The following is a 22,896-nucleotide window of genomic DNA, read 5'->3' on the forward strand; positions in this document are numbered from 1 at the left end:
TGGCCATTATAACTATTTGGCTAGAATTAAACCCTTTGATAAACTCCAACTCACTATAGATCCACATAACATATTTAATGTAGTCATCCATTGATCTCAGTTCAAATTTTGATATTATTCCAGAATTAATTCTCAATTAATACGAATTAAATCCCGAAGGCACTTGAAAATCATTTTCTAAAAAGTTCTGAACCTGTTGGAATCAATCAAATAACTAATATAACTTGCATGTGTGCATAATAATCATGCTGTTTGATATCAGAGCAGTACAATTGAAACCAAAACTACAGTGTGCATTATTTAGCCTCTAAAAGAACAAAGTTCACATTAATCCAATTTGCATGGTTACATTGTGTGTAGCAAAAGAAAACCATAGCAAGCCAATGCAGAATGCCCAACATGCCCACATGAAAACGATGGAGTTGAGCTGAATCGCTCAAACACACCTCAAAGTTTCCTGTTTTTCTAAACATTACTACTTTGGGGAGAACCTTCTCTTTTCTCTAAAACCTGCAAATGTTGTGGCTGCTGTCTCCCTAGTTGTTGTTCTTGTTGTTAAGCAACAGCAAGCAGCACTGAAGATGTGGGCAGTATTGAGAAAGTGTGAATAAGCCTGTTTGGTCAAAGAAATGCTCACTTAGAAGCTAACGACAGTGTGATGCTGCCTCTGTGGTTCTGAATTTATCTGGACCACAGGCATCGCATCTTCTGGTTCATTTTCTGCTTCTATTTCTTCAGTGGCTAGAACAAGGGTGCCCTAAATAATTTTCACTCTCCCGTCTGCTAGAAATTTAGGGTCACCAAACTGTGGTTCCCCAAAAGGGCACACATAATACACATCTTTGCAATTCCACTTCCTAACATAGTCGATCTGTGGGCTGAATGCTGGAATGAATGAAGTGACCTTTATTTAATATAAAACAAATCATGTTGGGTAAAATGTTTGCCTGTTAAAATACAAATTCAATTATTACTTTAAATGACTGTCTTACTTCAGGACTAAAAGTGACAGGAAATAAATATATAAATCAACTGGTCTATTTAAGCCCCATATTTCTTTTATTGTTTTGTAAGATCATCTAAAATTGCATGCTGGCTGAAAATTCTTCCAAAGGTATGTGAATCAATTGTTTAAAACTGAGTTTTTATCATTTGATAGAAATAAAGTATATACTGGAAGTACTTTACTTTCTATTTTTCCAGTAATGGGGCACTGTGAAAAGCCCTCTGAATAAAACAGTCTTCATGATTCTTTTATGTATCTCAAACTGAGTATCACTTTGCCATTATTATCAATCCAATATAAATTTTCACGCATCTAAGTTTCTGGAGATATTACAAAAAGATTAGTGGTGGCATATGGAGGGACATTTGTGGGTTCAAGCCTACTCTACAAGCAAACAGACCCGCTGATCTAAACATTAGATGGGCTGCCTGATACCTTGGCCCCAGAAAGATTCTTAGAAGAATGAATCATTAATACTAATCAGGAGAAAGAAAAGATTACCACAGGCCAATGTCCGCAAGGATTTTCTTTTTTAACTTCTTAGGGATAGTTTTAATCTTTTTTTTTTTTTTTTTAAATTAAAAGACATGAGTAATGTACTAAAGACATTGAGATCCCTGTGGAAAAGGAAAATTTTCCTCATTTTCCATAGAAATAAAATAACGATTTGAATAATTAGATTTGGACACTGGATCTTAAGGCATCTCAAACTTCCCCCTCATCCTCACTAGAAATTGCCTTACCAAAACTAATGTGATTTTTTTTCACTACTTATGATGATCTCCTTTTAAATACAGACCCCCTGAAATCAAACCCTACCAAAGCAGCATGTTCTTTACTTACCCACAGGAGACATTTCGGGGACTCCCGCCGTGTACGGGCCATCCAAGAATTTGGGTTCGTTGTCATTGATATCCTGAATCTTGATGACAAACTCGGACTCAGGCTCCACAGGCTTGTTGGTGAGCCTGTCCAGGGCCTGGGCTCGGAGCGTGTAGTAGGCCTGCTCCTCCCGATCCAGCCTCTTGGTAGCATGAATATCCCCAGTGTTCTCATCAATAATGAAAATGGAACTTGCCCCTTCGCCTGACAAGATGTATCTGATGGAACCATCTCCTTTATCAACATCAGAGTGAAGCTGGTGAAAAATTCATGTGAGATGAGATTAACTTACAAGAGAGTCAGCGATATGGAGATATGTAAAAATAATTCTTATGTCAGGCAGCAGTACATGAAATCTTATTGTTCTTGGAAAGATAAGCTGATGCTTATTGTGCACAGCAGAAAGGCTATTAGAATGTGTCAGCTTGCACTCGTGAGCAAGACAATTTCATTTCTTCCTGTAAACAGTCTCATTTCCAAAGGTATTTTCTATCATTCCCAAAGTTAGGAACTTGTGGTGGTGTTAATTTTTATTTGGTCTGTCCTTGCCAGTTTTAGCCATCTTCTTTGAACAGAGCATTCAGTAATCATGTATAATCGGTTGATTTGATCTTATTCCAAGCAAAGGGGCTTGCTATAGAACATTTGCAAATTTAGATCTAATGAAGTATTTAATATGCTTAGAACTCCTGCATTCTTTAAGGACACCCTTCCCTCCCACCCCCTTTCATGATTAACAAGTATGGATGGATGTCCAGTCACTAAATCCGCCTCCAGATCTTGTTCTGTATTTTAAAATTTGAAGTCAAGAAAAATTACACTGCTCTCTGAAGTAGGAATTTTAAATCAGTATGTGCCTGAGACTTCAACTCAAACCTTTCTTGAAATACCAAGAACTGCATTAGATTTGCATGATTAACCCCAGCAATCGGCAGCAGGGCCAGCACCTACTGATTTGCATTTTGTATCTGGAACTGTCCCTGCTGTATGTCAGAACATTATGTTGAACAGAGGAACCTAAGGAAACTCAGACATAATTACACATTTTCCTGAACTTCATAACCTGAAAAACACAGGACTCAATCTGTCATCTCCACAATCTTTCATCCCCGATAACCACCATCATCTGGACTTCGAGTAAGACGAATGCAAAAACCCAATTTACCAAATAATAAAGGCTCTTCACTGTCCTACAGAACTAGGTTTGCATTCTTTAAAAGACGAGGTGCTACAAACAGAAAATATGGGCAACGACTTGGGGAGGGGTGACTGTGGAACGTTTTCTTCCTTCTGTGGTAGGTGTGGAGGGTACCGCTCTTTACACCGAGGTTTCTGTAAGCAGTTCTTCCCCCACACTGTAACAGCTGTGTTTATACTCTGCTCTAGAATACTTAAGGACCTGATTTCTCCTCTAGTTTTTATAGCGCTCAGTAATACAAAAAATTAATTACCGGCATGAGTTATAATTTAGGTTTGTTCAGTGTGGAATTATCTAGTGGATCACTGTACCGTATGTTGACCCACCCATCTGGAAAGGTTGCATTCTTGAAATAAGGTGAATTGCCTAATTTTCTTAAGTCACTGTCAGGGTTACTGCCACATCTATATCTCCCTCGAAGAAGAAAGCAAGCTGAAAATCACTATAGTTTGGATTACTTGAGTGATTCCTCTATGTCAGGCACTATTCTTGATGTTCTCTATATAGTAACTCATTTCATGCTCACATTGAATGAATTCATTATCCCTACTAACAGATCAGGAAACTAAGGTAAAGAAAGGCTGAGTGCCTCGCCTGAGGTCACATGCCCAGTGCTTTGTGGCTGCATCAGGATAATGAAAAACAGGGGCTGCTGGAAAGCTCGATCTCCACTGCCTGCAATAAGATCCTGCCTCCGGAGGGAGACATCTGTGGTCCGGTGAGGTGGGGACATTAAAAGCTGCAGCAGAGGACAATTCAGAGAAAGAAGAGTGCATGCACCTCCACCCTTGATCACCCCCAAGTCTTAAAGAAGCTCGGTGCTTTGAGTGGTTTCCAACACCTTTTATGACTTGACAGAAGGGTCCTTTCTTGGCATTACAGAACAGCAAAACACCCTACCACCTTCAACAACACAGAGCAAAAAACTTGACTCCTGAGACAAGTGCAGATTATGGAGGAAAACAAGTTGTTTCAAGCCGCTGACACCTCAAGTACCCCCACCCCTCCACACACTTCTCATGGCTACACTCCTCACCCCTCCTCACCCCATCCATGCCTCTCAGCATTAGAAGAGTCTACATGCTACCACTGGACCTTGGTGTGAAACATTAGAGGACGATCCAATGACCATAGAAATACTTAAGTGACATACAGGTTGTGTCTTTAATCAAAGGCTTGCTAGGTCTCTAAGTCTCATTAGGGACTACCATTTTTAGAACCAGCCCTTATGATTCATTTAACTAATTCCTGTCAACTAACTGCTGTTTCCATCCCATGGTGGTGATACAATGCTCCTGTAGTATCCAGGTAAGGGAGAGAGGACATATTCCTTTTCAATACACGACACACATTAAATCCTGAGCTGATCTTCAGTGGTATTGTTAACTGATCTCCATCACTGACAGCATAAGAGCTCAAAGGAAGAAAAGGTTCATGTTGCTTGTTTCTCCAATCATTTGAAGATCGGGTTTCTTCTTTTCTACCCCCTACCACTACCACCACCACCATCACCACTACCACACACACACACACACACACACACACACACACACACTCCTCTGTCTCTGGAGCCCTAAACTTCATCATCCTTCCCATCACTGACACTTTTCTACCAGCTAGGACCATCACTACGCTTGTAATCACTGCCAGAATTCACAAGCAGAAAATTGCTTTGAGTGTCCTTGCAAGGTTAGTGTAAGCATCTGTATTTAAAAGTGGATGACCACCTTTGAGATGCTAAGATGGATACCTAATTATCAGATGCATTCAGACATTTAATCTGAGACTATGTGTACTAATACTCTAATCTTAATAGGCAGAGTGAAACCCATGCTGTTAACGAAAAACTATTATACTTCTCTGCTTAGAAAAAAATGGTCAGCAAAGAAAAACTTGCAAGGGCAGAACTACTTAATAGCGACCTTCAGTAAAACACGTCTGTGTAGGTGCACACACACACACACACACACACAGGTACACACCATCTTTGTGAATGACTATGAGAGAGCAGAGAAGCACTATTCTCCACAGTGAGAACTTCTGTGCAGTAAAAAATAAACAAACATTCTATGGTCCCACCATATGGCAAATGAATAAACAATAAATGAAATACACAATTGAAAACAAATATTTGTACTCTTATTTTGGGCAGAGTAGAACTTACGATGCTATGTCTATTTCATTCACAAATACCCTTGTAAATGTGGTCTTGTGATTCACCTAAACCATAACAGCAACAAAACCTTGATTCGTTAATCACCATACAAAACTCACCTTTACTGCATGGATTCCTAAATCCTCTTCAAAGTATTTGTTGTGACTCCAAAGTAAATGTTTACATTATTATTATTATTATTTTGTAAATAAACCCAAACAGTGAGGAGCACACACATACCTCTTAGCTGGGTCTAGCTGAAGACAAAAGAATCAGTAGAGAAAGAGATTCAATCATTATGTGTTTCCCTCCATGTCACTATGACAGCACTGTCTATGGTAACAGTGTAAGGAAATGTCATACTGTGTTAGAATCTTCATCAGCTACACAGGCCAAAAATGTAAAGCACCCTTTACTGCCCCTAAAATGTAGTATGTTTATTTTTTTAAAGATTTTATTTATTTGACAGAGAGCGAGAGAGAGCACAAGCAAGGGGGAGGCCACAGAGGGAGAGGGAGAAGCAGGCTCCCCGCTGACAGGGAGCCCAACATGGGGCTTGACATGGGGCTCGATCCCAGGACCCTGAGATAATGACCCAAGCCAAAAGCAGACACCAGGCACCCCTGTAGTTTGTTTAGTAATCCACAATGGCTCTATCATCCCCTGCTTGACAGAATACCTACTCATTACCTCTAATAGAGCAACTCTTTTTCTTTTCAGTCTTTCAGCAAGAACCTGAATTTGGAATCTTAAAATCTTTCACTAGAGCTATTATAAAACTCTCCAGTTATTCTCCATTTTCTGTCTGTCAGAAATTATCTCCCTAAAATGCACATTGAATTTTATCATACCTCATCAATTACTTTTAATTGCTCCCCATGGTCTAGGGATTTACCCCAAATTCTAAGCATGGGGCTCCATGTAGCCCTATGCTAGCTCTTTAGTCTCTCTTTTCCATCACGTCTCAGAAGGCACTCCATGCTCCAGGCACACTGGATGGGGACCACACTGCCTGAACACAGCACGCTGCACCATCCTTTTCAATACAAGTCCTTCATCATCTTGCCTACCAACTGACATCCAGCTCAGCTTAATGCAAGCTCCCTTGTACTGAAGTCTTAACAATCTTCCTATTTTCCCCCCCATGGCATGCTGTTTGCATTTCTCTGTTAAGATGCATTTAATTCTGCTTTATATTGAAAATCTGGCTTAGTTGTTTTCATCCATCCCTTTCTTTAATTTCTAAACTCTTTATGAGCCGGATTCTTTTTATATCACCATATTCCACATGCTCAATAAATAGTTCATTGTCTTAAATTTGGTAAATTTATAATCCACTTTGTAAAATAGTAGTGCTTGTTTTCCTTCAATTTCTATCCTTTTAAGTTTTAATAGCATCCAGCAAAAAGACAACAAACTAAATAAAAAACATGCCTTATCTCTGGATTGTTCTCCCTAATCCTCTGACCTGCCTAGACAGAGTTCAGATACCTCATTTTGAATGCCCATGGTAACATTTGGCTCATTATTCTAAACTTGCACATTTACACATTTGTGTTCCCCAGGAGACAGAACCCTATAGGGGCAGACATGCTTTCTTATTCCTGTTTCCTAAGTTTAATGCAGTAGTACACACACACACACACACACACACACACACACACACGTGCTGGTAGAGGGTTTTATAGACCTTTGGAAGAAGGTCTATGATGGAAGAATTTCAATGTCCTTGATTAACTTTTTAAATCTACTATTTAGGGCGCCTGGGTGGCTCAGTTGGTTAAGCGACTGCCTTCGGCTCGGGTCATGATCCTGGAGTCCCGGGATCGAGTCCCGCATCGGGCTCCCTGCTCGGCGGGGAGTCTGCTTCTCCCTCTCATGCTCTCTGTCTCTCATTCTCTCTCTCGCAAATAAATACAATCTTAAAAAAAAAAAAAAAAATTAAATCTACTATTTAGTTTTTAATTTAAAATTATAAAGACCAAAACTAAAAACAGATCAACACACTGCAGTTCTGACAATTTTCTTACATCTACTTAACCAACTAGGGCCTGATATGAACTACCTGGTCTAGTACTGTCAATCTATCTGCTTAAAGAAGAGTCTGAATATGGTGAATAAATCTGTTTAGCAAAGACCTAAGCTAAGAAAAAAATCAAGTCAATATGTTGATCAACTTTTCTTCCCTCTGTCAACATCTGAAATTCTGCTTGTTATTTGATCGTACTGATGACCTTGTCTTTTAGTCACCTCCTCTGCAAAATGGAAGTAAAAAATACCTGTACTGGGATTTCACTGAACAATTGTGACAACTACTTGAGGTGAAATAGAACACAATTCATTAAGGTAAAGCACTATAATATCAGGATTGTACTTTGTAATGTAACATACTGAATTTTCATGTGACAAAAAAATGGAGTAAATCTAGACATAAGATGAAGCTATTTGGAAAGAGATAAGGTTTATCATGAAAGCATTGACACTAAAACATAAAACTAAAGTCAACAAAGGTCTCTGTGATCCTCACTGATCTACAGATGGTGAAGATGGAAATAATTAGAGCTTATATTCAACTTTCCTTGTAATGAACATTTGAATAAGAAAAATGCAAAAATCATTACTACAAAAATAAAAAAGTTCATACTACTACTACTACATCTGTGTACAAAAATGGAATAATGATGGCTGAGCAGCATGTTAATCAATCTGAGAATGATTTATATTGAATATTAGCAAAGGATTTCTAAGGTGACTTTCCTACCATTGGCTTATTATTACAGATTCCCGATTTTTTAAAGTTTAAAAATACATTACAGATGGCTGGAACTCATGTGATTTACTAAATTTCCCAAGGTTAAAACTGTAAGTATAGAGGGCAGATTTAAACAGTAACTGGTAGAAATATAACCACTTGTATATACACATTCCATGCAAGTTTTCTTTTCTCATTATGCTTTTTAATAGATATTTTCCACATGCCACTGGATACCATGTAATTACCAAGTTGTTGAAGAAATATTACAGATGAAAACAAGTGTATGAGTCATTTCTTTCTGGTTGAAGTATTTCTAATTTATAATTATCATTGTGGTCCAGGGTAATGGAACACAATTTACTTGTGAGGCATCTCTGATGAAGATGCATGGTTTACAAAGTAAAGGTATTAATTACGACACATAGAGTAATACAGGAAAGGGATACCATCCAGGACGTGCTTAGTTAAGGTTAAAACTGTCAAAATAAGGTCTCATTTCTTTCTTTTTTTTTTAGGCAACAATAGGTAAAAAGGAGGAACTATTCAAATTGTTTTGATTTTTTTTTTCCCCCTCAGAAAAAGTTCACACTAATTCAGTGGCAATGAACATGCATTCAAGGGTCTTAGTTCACTTACTTAGTAGTTGAGAGATACAATTGCTAGGTCACCAGGGCAAAGGAGCCAGAAGTATGGCTCCTGAATCTCCACTCTGCCCTTTATTGTGATGCCTTGATCACCCTTAAATCACAGTTCATTCACCTGCTATAAATCAGCATCCATAAAGGTACAGTTGTCCTTGCACGTTGAAGTGAGGATAAAATAAAGTAATGCATTTGGAAGTATTTTGTAAAATGTAACTTTCTATCCATATTTGTAAGTTCACCTATAGGGGCACAATAGAATTATCTGCATCCCTTGGGGGGGGGGGGAATCTTGCTTTTATTTGCAATGGTTCTACACTTATGCCTATGGCGTGGTTACTCAGAACTTCACACTAAGAGCTGCACCTTTGTCATCAGGGACCCAGTGATAACAACTCAGAAAAGCATTCTCTATTCTACACAGCTACACATGCCTCCCTAAAGAAATCTCCACAGTGCTCATCTCATCCTCTCTCTGATTGCTGTCTCCAGGCCACATCCAGAACTTTCAAACAATTTAGGAAATCTGCCTTGAGTCAAATTGTAACTGATCAAAACTTCTGATCTAAACTCCTCCTCGTCCAACTCCTCCTCATCCAGTGTAATTGTGAGCACATCATGTTCTCTACTTCAGGGCTCCCCCGTAGTACTTTGCTCACTTAGTTCTAAACTCCAAGTAGTCAACCACAAGCAGATAAAAAGCAAAGCCCTGGAAACATCAAGCTTTTGGGGGGCTAATTTTCAATCTTGCTTTTTTTAAAGGGGGGCCGGTTGAGCAAAAAATGTTACAGGAGGCTATCGCAGTACTCAACATGGGGTCCAAGGACTGGGTGCCATCTGTCCAAATCGAGGTAAGTACAGAAAATTGAGAGGAAAAGCTTTAGCAATTTTCATAGTCATTTTATAGAGTAATTTAACGTCTGTCGAGCCCAACAATAATGGAAAAAATGAGAACTGAATTTTCTAGGCAATTCATTTTTAATATAGTTACAAAATTATTAGGAGGTTATAAAAATGTATGTTCTATGTCCTTTAAAAACCAGTAAGTTTGCAAATAAACAAGAAAAACTTGGCTCTTCACTGCAGATGAGTTGAGAAGCACTGTGAAAGCTCTTTTGAATGCTTCTAGGCAATAATCAGTCCAACACTCTTTTCCTGTCCTCACATTAGGCAAAACATGAGGTTACTAACTACCAGGGAGGCACAGGACAATTGAAGAGGCTATCTTTAAGACATGCACAGATATTCTGTACAAGGCATTTTTGAGAAGGCATTCAGGTCCATGTTGCAGAGGGTAATAGCACAGCAGGTTTGCCAAATACTTCCTGAAGTCATTTGCATTGTATTGCCTTGTGCATTCAAAAATACAAACAATAATGGTTAATAGAAATATAATTCCAGAGTCTACGTTTGGGGGAGAAAACATCGATGCTTGTATAATTTAAAGAGAATCACTGTATATGATCTTATCAATTCTGCTACAAGGATTCTAAAAGTCCAGTGTGACTTGTTAGAGGCCAATGCGTGGACAAAGATAGCAGATATGGAGAAACACAGAATTTCAGAGATTACATGAAAGTAGGAGGGTGAACAGAGAAAAGGAGCTAGTCCAAGAGGAGAACAGACAGTAACTGGTCATTCTTACGCTTACTAATAAGATCTTAGTAAGGGGGGCTGCTGGTTAAACTTTAAAACCACAGTAAGTATACACATTATTTGTAATTTGTGATAACTATTTGGTAAACTTGTTTTCAAATACTGTCACTGAGTATTTAATGTTTGTCTAGCTAATCCTTTCTGGCATCTTTATAAAAATCACAAGTATCTCTTTAGTTGTTATTAAAAGTGCCGGGTGAGAAATAGCACTTTAGGGGCACCTGGGTGGCTCAGTCGGTTAAGCATGTGCCTTCGGCTCAGGTCACGATCTCAGGGTCCTGGGATCGAATCCTGTGTCAGGCTCCCTGCTCAGCGGGAAGCCTGCTTCTCCCTCTCTCTCTGCCTGCCGCTCTGCCTACTTGCGCTCTCTGTCAAATAAATAAATAAAATCTTAAAAAAAAAGAGAGAAATAGCACTTCAGCTATTAAGCCTGAACTAAAGGGATACAATTGACATCACCCTTGTGCGCAAGCTGGACTGTCCTGGAAAAACAGAGATCAGATCAGGTCTGTTTCTGTCTCCATCTAGAAACTCAACATATGGGGCGCCTGGGTGGCTCAGTCGTTAAGCGTCTGCCTTCGGCTCAGGTCATGGTCCCAGGATCCTGGGATCGAGCCCCACATCGGGCTCCCTGCTCAGAGGGAAGCCTGCTTCTCCCTCTCCCACTCCCCCTGCTTGTGTTCCCCTTCTTGCTGTGTCTCTCTCTGTCAAATAAATAAATAAAATCTAAAAAAAAAAAAAAAAAAAAAAAAAGAAACTCAACATATATTAATCATCTATTAAAAGAGAGTATGGAGTATATTTCCTCTGGGCCAGGTGGATGAGTGTGTATGAATGAAGACAAGAGAGGCAGGGTGGCGAGGGGTAACTTAAAGCCTGGAGCCAAACGGTGCCCATTTTCATGAGCTCACGGAGAGAAAGCCTGTCAACGCAGCAGGCTGTCAGTGGACCAGGTTGAACAAACAACTGCAATTCTGATGACCATAAAAAAAGCACCCATGGAATGCCAAGAAATCATCTGACAGGAAAATCAAACCGAGTTCAGAGGTTCAGGGAAGTGCTTTTAAAAGAAATGATATTTAAGTTGAGACAAGAACCTATTACTAAGAAACTATCTGACAATGAAGGGCAGAACTGGATTTCCAGGAAGGCATTTGACTAAGGATGGAATAAATTCCTTTTAGGAATCTTCAGGCTGAGTAATACACAGGATCCACTAATTTATAATAGAGAATACTTTTTGCATGTGATATAAAAAAGCTTTATAGTGTAAATATATCACAATCTATATTCTGTAAACATCTGTTTAAATAATTAAAAATTTTTAAAACACTACAGAACAGTTCACTGATCTTAACCTACTGTTTGGCTACTGAAGTTATTATTTATTGAAGTTCAGAATGTAGATTTCCTGCATCAACATCACCTGAGACGTTGGTTAAAAAATGCCGATTTCTGGGCTCAGTCTTAAGTACACAGAATCAGAATCTCTTTGTATTGGAACCAGGAGTATGAATTTTCAGCCAGCATCCCAAATGGAAAATTCTGGTCTAACAAATATAACCAGTCACATACAAACCTCTTCAGACCAATAATGTCATGGCTTTAAATTGTTCCTCACTGTCAATTAATTTGTATCAATAATTTATTCTATATAAGATTACTGAATAAAATTTTCTGTTAATTTGTTTATATATTTTACTCAAAAGGGAACTGCCCCTTCTCTACCCAAAGTTATAAGGGAAAAGTAAACAGTATAAATTTCTGTATCCATCATATACCCTGTGATATTTATTATATTATCAAGATGCAGAAATGATCTTGGGCTCTGGGAATCCCTCTGGGGTCAGAAAGACAAACTAAGATTAACAGAATGTCCTGCTTATATTTTACATGTTTACCTTGGTTGGAATCAGACATTCTGGTGGTATACTGTATTTTTTCTTAAAGAAATACTTCATGTCTGCTCAAAAAAATTAATAGTTTCAACTACTGTATGTTTATTATTAAAACGTTGGATATATTAGAGCAAACACAAAAACTGATAGTAGAAAGAAAATATGTATGATCTCAATTAAACCTCAGAGGTTATTCCTCTAGGCATCTGTAAGTGTGGCACCTTCACCCACCCCACTTTCACCCTAAGGGCTGAAACACTTCCTCAACTGCTGGAGGTTCTGGAATCCTCTGGCTCTCAGCCCATTTCCACTTGCTTTATGAAATGCTGTGTACTAGAGAGAAATGCCTCATCTAATGCCATGGAGCTTCCTTGGTTAGGTAGAGTATACAAAACCAGGAAATAAAAGGGCAGAGCAGGCATGTCCATGTTATCCCTCCCTTCACTTGCCCCACTTGTGGACTGTGTGCCTCCCATTCCTAGAGCAGGGTGATTGCACCAGGTTCATGCTCTCTCCTTGTCTCTGAACTCCCAGCACCAAGGGACCACCCTCCCTGTAGGTGTATTTGGCCTTGCTCACCAGGAGGAGGTGGGCTTCTCCCACATAATGGGGAAGAATAGGTTTCGCATCTGGACACTTGGGTGTCTCTTGATACACCCTTGCTCCATTTTGATGGTAAACGGGCAAGTGCAAGACCCCAGCCTGAGACAGGTTAGGTGGTTAGAGGAAACGGTGAGTATCAGTTGTAATCTGAAAATCAGGCTCCACAATAGGGGCTGCAATTCTTCCTACTAACTTCCCTGTAAATTCCTCCAAGAAAAGAGGGTAACATGTTTCCATAGGAGCTGCTCTCCAAACGGATTAAATGAAGTGAAGGGATATTAGTGGGGCGGGCTCTAGGGGATGTCAAGGCAGCCTCTCAGGTCAACTCCTTTCCCCAACCAGTGAAACACTGGAAGTGTTGGTGGCTGACATTTCTAAGTCTTTCCCCCAAATTTTCACCTTTGAGACATTTACAAATTTGGCAAGTTGCAAAACTACCAACAAGAGCCACTTTGCCAAAGGTAATACTTCTTTCTTGGGGGCACCTCACATCCAAACTAGCTGATGGGGGGCTTTAAATCTCCTTCTTCTCCCCTAATTCAGGGAAACTGTGAAGAACCTTTCCAGCTCCACAGCTCCCCAAAGCTTAGCCATGTTCTAGGTTGCGACTGATCACATGTTCAACACTTGCATCTGCCTGATCCTACTTCCCTCCCTGCCTCCCAAGCATTAATTCCAAGAATGCACTGCAATTAATACCCCCCAGGCAAATCCCTGTCTCAGAGTCTGTTTCTGTGGACCTGACCTACAGCATGCACACAGGTAAGGAGCTCAGTAACTAATGAGTGGCAGAGCTTGGCTCTCTGCGGACATCTGTCCTCACGTATACCACGCGGTCTCCTACAGAGACCTAGGAGAGTGAGAAGCTCATTTACATAATTTGGTGAGAGGTGTGTACTTGTAGATCAGAAGCAGCAGCAGCTGAAGAAGCTGCAGGATGGCAACATTCATAAAAGACATAACCCTGGGCAGAGTGCTGCTTGTTTCTTTCGGTCAACACCTGATATACTCATTTTTTTCCATGCTCCTAACCGCTTTGATTTCTACAAACTTCATCCTGTGAGTGATCCAGTCACCAGAGAGAGGAAGATTCACTGTGGTGTTTTCATTTGAGAAGAGGAAGAAGCAAAATGCTCTTAACTCAGTGAGCCCAGAGCTAAGTCTGCATCTATTTCTCCTCATAGGACACCCTTGTTCTCCGCACTCAAGGTGAGTGTCTTATGTTCACTCAAGTGGTATGATGCCCAGACCTACTACAGAATTGTTCAATCAGAATATGAGTCCATGGGCCCAGGTTTTTTTTTTTTCTTCTTAAAGAAAAAAAAAAGCTCTCCAGGTCATACTATTATACACCCAGTATAAGAATCACTGGCCTAAAAGAAAGAAAGAGAGAAGAATCTAATGGAAATGTTCTTGCATTTTACTGATAATATTGCTTTGAAGGACAGAGAAAAAATCAGTTTATTTAACTAGCTAAAAAAAGAGAAAATAAGCATATCTGTGGAGCTTAGCCAATAATTTGCTTTATTAAAGAGTGCAGATTTTAAAATCATACCTCAAAAAAATTCCCTGGCAGAATTTCAATAAACACAAAGCTTCCTAAATGAAAAAAATAAACCTGTTTCACATGACAGGACTCTCTATGGAATATGTAATTGCCTCATCTAAAATATAGCAGGTTTAAGAAATAAAAAGACCATATTCTGGTTCAGGTGACCTAAGAAGAGCTAAGTCATATTTTCTTCTCTAAAGCAAGATATCATTTAGAAATAAATGAGAAAAACAAAGTTCCTTCTGAGCCTTCTTAGCTAGTGCCCAATGCCACCACAGTGACTGCAAAATCCTGACTTCCTACCACTGACGATCTTGATTGCAGTGTTTAAATGCCCTAAGGATAAAAGGTTCCATAAACAAATGCAATAAAATTAGTAAACCTGGAAGAAGAAAAAAGAGAAAAAGGGAACAAGAGAGTGAAGTAGAAGGGATGGGCAGCAATAAAGCAAAGTCGATAACTAGTTGACACAAGAGCGAGACATTCTCAAATTGCTCTCAACTCGAAGAGCCTAGAAAGGCACCATTAGTTTTCCCAGGAGGACTGCTCATGGCTGTCTAGCTTCGTATACAGGTTGTTCTGGTATTACCAGCAGGACTCCCGTAGTATCACAGAGAGAGAGAGAGAGAGAGGGGTGGCCACATCCCCCCTGCTAAGGTGCAAGCAAAGGAAGATGAGTAACTACATTGCTTAAGAATGATTTTTGCAGTTCTGTTTAGGTTTTAAACTGATGACGTTCTAATTTTGAAAATGTTATCTGAGTACTTTCTGCACATTTATTTCATAGTACGACTCTGTCCCTTCTTCTCAAAAGAGTATTAAATATTAGAGCTCTACTCGGCTATCCATTAATTCGCAGAACTGGGATTTAAAATGAATAAAATAAGCTCTTTGGCAGCACAATCACAATTGCTCAAGTGAATCAGGATCACACTGAAACCAATTCACGTCTGTATTAAGCACCGCAGCACAGGGACAGGACAAGAACCAGGGAAACTGGGGTCAGTGCCGTGGACACTGTTCCCATGTTGGATAATCCTAATGATCTGGTACATTCTTGGGACTTTAGTTCATCTACAAAATGGATTGAACTAGGAGGTCTTAAAAGTTTCCCTTTTATCCCTAAGACTCTCCACTAAGTAAACATGGGTGAACCACAGCCATCCATCCAGATTCCTAATATATCCGGTCTTACTCCAGGAACTGCATACGACGTTGAGAACTAAGTTTTAGGTGTATGATAATGCCTTAGCTTAAACTAATTTATAAAATCACATATAAGAATTGTGTAGCTATGCCACCTTGGGAAAGTTGGGAGTATTTTAGAACATGTTTAGACTATTGTATCCTCAGAAAAATCCCAAAGATTTATAAGATTCTTTTCTATAATTTCAAAATGTCTGTTATATAGTGGCTCATGGGGGAAAAAAACACATTAAGACATTGATTTCTGGGCACTTGGGAGGACCTGTTTTACATATGTATAATCACTTGCAATTTGGTTAAAATAATTCAACAGAATTAGTTTTTAATTTAAAAATCTATGTTAAGAATCTACACAAGGTATCTTTAAAGGGTATGTCAAAATAACATGCTACCTAAACACAACTGTTTGGACAAGTACACTTATTTAAAAGGAAATACTCATGGTACTTACTTATAATTTGTCTGATATGCACAAATTCAATTAGTATCACTTACAAATATACACACAAAGGATCCCATTTGCTCTTTCTTTCCCTGAGATTTACAATGTTACACATTTTCTCTGTACTTCATCCTGTCACATTACAGACACATGGTTCAGCTGTATTATTATATTTCAGTTTGAAAGAGAACTAGGCTGTACTGTGACAATAATGATTTCCTGGTAGAAGCCTGCTACTGATGGATACTAATACAGAGAAACCTTCCTGGAGGGCATCCTTGTGGGTGCTTATTTCCCCCCTTGCCTTCTATGCTGCTTCTATTAACTAAAACTTCTTTCACTCTAGACCCTGAAAAAGGAAGAAGAAAAAGAATGCTGACTGAATCTCCTTCCTTTTAACTACTTGTGATTTAAATAAATAAAGACTCCTGTAACGGGACAGGCATGTGTTGTCGCATCAAATATAAAACAGTAATCACTATGACTAGCTGAGTCTGGACTGCAATACTATGTGAAATGGGACCAATTTAACCGTGAAGTTATGACAAAATTTTCCTGCAGGCTTCATCCAGTCTAACTCAAAAATCTCATCCCTCCTGTTAAAGAACATAGATCCTCTATTCCTTTCTGTAACCTTACATTTCTTTGCTTTATATTTGCAATCCTGACTTTTATCCACCTTGCTTCACATATTGTTTTATAGCTCTCTTATTCAAATAACTAATAGTGAGAATTAATATTTATTGAGTGTAATTATGTGCCAGACACTGTGGTAAAGGGGCCTTTAATTCTCTTGACAGCCATCTATGGTAAGCATTACCGGCCTAATTCTATACATGAGGAAACTATGCTTTAACAGGATTAAATGCTTTGCCCAAGCTCACACAATAATGTCCCAGACTTGATCTAGGTCATACCAACAACAAAGTCTGTATTCTACCCATTCTTACCTATACTGCTTTGCGCTCACCCCTCTCCTCTTGTGAGAGATGAATGACCTGGAAGATCCTGGATTCTTGCACTCCCCCGTGTGAAAAATCCAGCCATTAGTGAGTCAAAACATGACTTTATAGCAACTGAATTTTCCAATTTCTGTTTCTGATCTCTCCTTGTCCTTCACCCCCTCCCCCAGTTGTCAATTTCCAATATTTCACCTCAATAGTCCACCAATTTTGTCATTTTGTCACTACTCTGTCCATCACTGCTCTGAATTGGATTTCGTTATTTCTTATATATATTAACAGCATAGAAATTTGACTTTATGAAAAACTTGAGGACTTTTAACTGTTCTCCCCTCCTTAAACATCTCTAACACATAGTATTACATGGCTGTCATATATATGCATCTTACTACCCACACTCACTTTATTGCTCTCCAGCTCAGGGTTATGGATGGCCCTCTGCAACTCCCCATACTAAAGATCAGCTTAGCATTCAATGTCTCCAGTGACATGAGCTCGATGACTGTAATATGCACGATAATCATATATTCCAACACACAAAAAAGAAATATTACAATTTTAAGATGTAAATTAATTGTACCTGGCATCCCAGTTTCTGAGGGCAAAATGTGAAAACAAAATGTATCTTATAAGAGGCAGAATGTGCTGCCTACTGGTTTTTATCTCTTACTTCCCACTTCTAACTCTCCCATATTCTTCTTCTATACCCCCCTTCTGAAATGCAACAGGCTTTGCAAAGCAAGAATACATTGCCTAAGGCTTTCTACAATCAAACCCATCGGATTCCATGCCAAAATTATCCATATTTTACATTTATCTAACACAAAAATCAAGGAAAGCCAAGTAAAAGTGAAAAGAGCACATGAAGCACTGAATATTATATGTTGCTCAAAGAAACGTAATGACAACAGCTTCAATAAATGACAGCATTTTGTTCAGTACTGCCACAGCACGCGTTTTCTCTAGAACATCTTTTAAGATAATCTTATTTTTATTTTCTTTACAAAATCAAGTCTCCATTGCAATCACGCTGAGTGACAGTATACTTCCATGACAAGTACAGTGTGATCTGATGTGGTAAGCAATTCACAGTTCCACCATTAATGAAAAAAACTGATCCAATTTCTGGGGTACCAATTTATAGAATGGACTGTGATAATACTATTATAGGGGCTTTTAATCCAGTGAAAATGTTTGTTTTGTAATGACATGGAAATAAGTGTATTCACTGCAATTTTTCATACATCTATTTATGTAGAAGAAAGGTCTTAAAAAATTTGTGGGAAAGAGACTGAGCCATCCACCTCTTCCTCACAAGCACTCCCATTGTAAAGAATAATTACTAATTCCTTTACTACAAATAAAAGCGAAGGAGAAATCATAGCAGGATGATCCATGGAGGAAAGGAGAAGAATAGCCATTCAAGCCTTTTGATAGGATCTCAGAGATGGCACAGCCGAGGACGAAGGTCAGATGAGGGGGGATCTGTTAAGAGGAATGCTATATGGCACTCTCCATGGCCTCACTTAACTTTAAAAATGATTTTTCTTTAACTGTTGTAGGATTTTTTTTTTTTTTTTTTTTTTTTGGATGGCCATTAGTAAAGTGCTGAGATTTGAGGCAGGCCAGGACAAACAAAATCAGGTTGCATGGATGAGACGTGTCCTGGAAACTGAGTGGCAACGGACACAATGAAGAGAGAGCCCTTCTCCTGTTTGCTGCTCTAGAGGGCCCAAAGCTACATCATGATGCAACTCCGCTTCCACATGAAAAGAAAAAAAAAGCTAAAAAATGTTATTCTAAAATACGATATTATTCATATGCTATTTACCTTAGGAAGAAGATACACATATTCTCCAATCTGTACTTTTTTTTTTTTTTTTTAATATAAGGTAAGAAAATTGAAACGTAAAATGGCTAACACACAGCCCTAGAGTGGAAAGCTGCTTCACCTACAAGCTTCTGCCAAGGGCATGACAATGGAGCTCTTTCAAGGTTTGGGCATTTGATTCTTCACTTGTACTCAACAGACACTGACCTCCATTTGAGCCTTAGACGGCACATCGATTCAGTCCTTGGGAGTACAAAACCCAGAAAACCCTCTTTTGTCTTTTTGTCTCTCTTCCAAATTTTCTATGGGGTCTTCCATACACTTCATCGCTCTTCAGAAAACACTGGCCACAGCAGCCATGCTGGGGCTCCATAGAGCACGGCTAGAATTTCTAAGAGCCATTTTTTAGTGCACAGAGTATCAGCCTTAGGGGCACTTCAGAAAAATATGTAACATACCACCATAAAATAAATAGTTAATGTCATTTTCAAACTTCAATATCCAAGTACCATATAAACAAATTAGCATGCTAACCAGTTAGTCAAATGTCATTTAATTAAAAGCCAGAGATATCAATTTAAAATAAAGGCCAAAGAGGAACAGATGAAGAAAAGGAAGATTAGAGAATTCATTCAACTATTGGGGCAGAAGGAATCCAGACTAGTCAACTTGTATTTGTTTTCCCAATAATTCTGTCATATTCTAAACAAATTACAAAACTAGTGAGAGGATTTACTGGATAGACTCCCAGAGCGAACATTAAATTATTATTATATATTATATCATTTAACATGGCCCCTAAGAATTCTAGTGGAAGGTCTGGCATCAGTCTAAATAGATAGTGACCAACAGTGAAAAGGAGAACATAGTCTGTGATCAGAATGCCTGGGGCCAAGGCTTGACTCCATCACTTATTAGCTATGTATGTAACTTTCAGCTTTAATTTTCTCATATAAGGAAGTTAACTAGTGATAATGTTTTCCCCCAACCTCAAAGAGTTTTTGTAGGACTCAAGTGAGATAATGTGTTAAAAAATATGGCTTATAAACTACAAAATAGTAAATAAATAGTTTTTGTTATGTTAGTGCTATTTAAGAACTCCACGTAGAAAGGACAGCATCTCAGGACCAAAATATTTTTCCAATTTGTGTGTGTGTGTTTATATATATATATGACATATATATAATGTCATATGTATGTCATATATGTCATATGTATATATATATGGATGTATATGAGTACAAAAAGCTGATTAGATGTGTAATACTGAAATACCCACATGCAAATATCCATATGTATATATATATATACATATACACTCATACATAAACTCATAGATACTTTATGTTTTAAATGGAGATAAGGACTAAAGATCTGGGTAGACTAAAATGTTTTATTCCTAGTTTTCAGATTAGATCCTTCTTGAAGCATTTTGCAAATTTATAGGGATCGTTGCCTCAAAAGCAAGAACCTTAATGAAGTTTTAAACTTTTTCATAGTTCTGAATGCACTTTTGTAAATTGATTTATCGGTTCAAGGTATCTAAATAATGTACTATATTACACACAGTGGCTCACTGTAGTATGTACTTCATAATTTAGTGGATATGTTTTGAACTAATCAATCATCTTTCATAAATAGTCCATACCGGTGGCTTTTCTACAAATCATACTAAGATCATTTAATGCAGTATTTAGAAAAAAGAAAAGTATTTCTGACTACTTGGATGAACAGGGAAAGAGGATGAAGAAAAGCAAGAGAATGAAAATATCAGCCTATTGTAGAATACTTGCCTTTACCCCTCACTCCCAGAGGGCCCTTTTATGACCAAGCTTAAAAGTCTGTTCTTCTTCACTAAGTCATCAATCCTACATGCTTCACCATCAACCAGGTTCAAGAAGTTGTTTTTCTCGCCTACCTTCTACATTTAGGGATTTGAAGGTTTCATTAATGAACATCTCCATGTGGCTATCCCTCAGGCAACTTCAAATTCAACAATGTCAAACTGCAACTTAATCCGGTACAGCCTGTTTTGAGCCAGAAACACGGATTTACCATTCACTGCGTAACACTTACTACGTGGAAGGTACCTTTGCTGATTGCTGTAGGTACAACTGTGATAAGACACGCAACCTCTCTTCTCCCCTTCTGTATCCCTCCAGACGTTCTCAGCTCCACAATTATAATCAACATCATACCTATTCCACTTTCCAAATAACTGTTATTCACTTTATCCTCATTCTACCATATTTCAGTCCTCACCATCTCTTGCCAGGAATATTTAATCATTACTAAATTGAAGGCTTCAGTCTTCTGCCTCCTATCTTGCCTCCTTCAATTTAAAAGCCTTTAACACTGGCAGAGTTGGACTTTCTGAAATTCCAATTGGCTCAAAACCAACCTTCAAATGTACCAAAAGACAAACAAGTAAGAACAAAAAGAAAACAAACAAATGAATTCCTTAGCAAGTACGTTAACATTTCATGGTGTGGCTCTTGATTCATGAATGCCACACTTCTTTTGTCCTCTTTGGCATCTGAATCACTTATAGACCCCTAAAGAAATTATATTATCTCACAAAGTCATGCCTTGCACAAACTACTCCTTTGGAACAGGAACATCTTTTTCCCTTATCCCATTTATTTAGGGACCACTTTCTCATCCTTTAAGGCTCAGCTGAAATATTATCTTCTCTTTAAAGATTTTGCCTGATCTCCCCAGGCTGGTTTTTGTGTTCTTGCCCTTAATCTTTCATTGCACATTTATAAAATCCACTATCAGACAACACTGAGGTTATGTGTAAGTTTCCTCATCTTATTGTGACCTGCAGAAAGGACAAGAATCTTTCTTTGTATATTTATATCCCCAGTACATAGCTACATGAGTGTACAGCCCATGTACAAATGTTTGATCAAAGAGCAAATTAATGCATACCCTGAACAATCTCATGACGACATGATTTCTTACAGGACCATTACAGACCATGGATTTCTTTCTTTCCTTCTTCTTCTTCTTTTTTGTTTTTTTTTTTTTAATTTCCTTATCCATAAGTTTGGTTCTCAACAGGCAAACTCTCCTAGCTATAGGCAAAATCTAAACTTGGGTAAGGTGAAACTGTCCTGAGTAGATTCTTATTGAAGACTGACTCTCACCACCTAACCATCTTAGACTCACTAAGACTTGCATCTTAGTGAAAGCAGGTCCTACTCTGCTTCTCTTTCTTCCCATTTCAGGACACACAAAAATAGCTTTCACTATGCTAGTCTCCAGATTAAACACGTGTCTGGCAAGCAGCATGATGTGAAAAGTCTAGCTGGTCAGTGAGGTGGTGACTTCAGGGGGCTGTGAGCCCCCAGAAACCCGAGCTTTTGTATTAGTTGAGCAGACGGCATATGGCCCCTATGCGTTCTGAGCTAGAGCATTTATACATACACCTGCTCATACCACACCAGACGGCTTACAGCTACACAGGGAGACTTTACATATAATGTGACAGATAGGGGTTTCCTCTGTCATTCTTCCTTCCCTCCCTCTTTTTCTCTCCCCTCCCGTGCCACCTTTCTTTAATTTCAGATACTATATGTGTTATATAGGATGAATAGATTCCATAAAGCACCCAAAAGCCAACTATTAAGTGATGATGATCCCAAGTACTTTCCTGTTTTTATGTTTTTTGGTCTTTAAACCTCTTTAATGGTTTGAGCCAATAATGTAGACTTTGGCACATGGTAGAAATAGCTGTAAGTAATAAAAACTTCCACTCTGCTCAAGGATTTTTGAGGGGTAGAAACTGTGTGCATTAGCACTTAATAAATGTTTATTGAAATAACCACCTATTATTCTGGGTGCCTGTTCGAGCTGAGCCTCTGCCCCTAACCAGCCACTGCCCAGATGCTTCAACTTTAATGCACTGTCCACTTAATGAATCTGGATCAATTCCTGATTATACAAGCTTATTTTCAGTGTGTTCAAAAGGACAGAGTTCAGCAAAATATTGAAAAAAAAATCCTTACAGCTAATATCTGCCTTTCTTCTTGCTTGATTTCAGTATTTTTGTTCTGCCAAGATGTATCCTGCTAAAAAGCAAATGTGATTTACTCTTCTCCATT

General features: G+C 38.5%; 1 protein-coding gene across 3 annotated transcripts in view; it reads right to left on the bottom strand.

The window, feature by feature from the left end:
* The window catches only part of CDH7 (cadherin 7), a 134,066-nt gene that overhangs the window by 77,822 nt on the left and 33,348 nt on the right, over positions 1 to 22,896 (bottom strand). For all 3 annotated transcript variants that reach the window (XR_004301604.1, XM_032422647.1, XM_032422648.1), the window contains exon 3: positions 1,850 to 2,144. Coding sequence is in view for 2 of the 3 variants with exons in the window: in XM_032422647.1 (XP_032278538.1) it covers positions 1,850 to 2,144 (295 nt within the window). In the remaining variant the exon portion in view is untranslated. The remainder of the gene's footprint in view (positions 1 to 1,849; positions 2,145 to 22,896) is intronic.

This window comes from Phoca vitulina, unplaced genomic scaffold (assembly GCF_004348235.1).
Source record: "Phoca vitulina isolate PV1807 unplaced genomic scaffold, GSC_HSeal_1.0 scaffold27, whole genome shotgun sequence".
In the NCBI taxonomy this organism is placed as follows: Eukaryota; Metazoa; Chordata; class Mammalia; order Carnivora; family Phocidae; genus Phoca; species Phoca vitulina.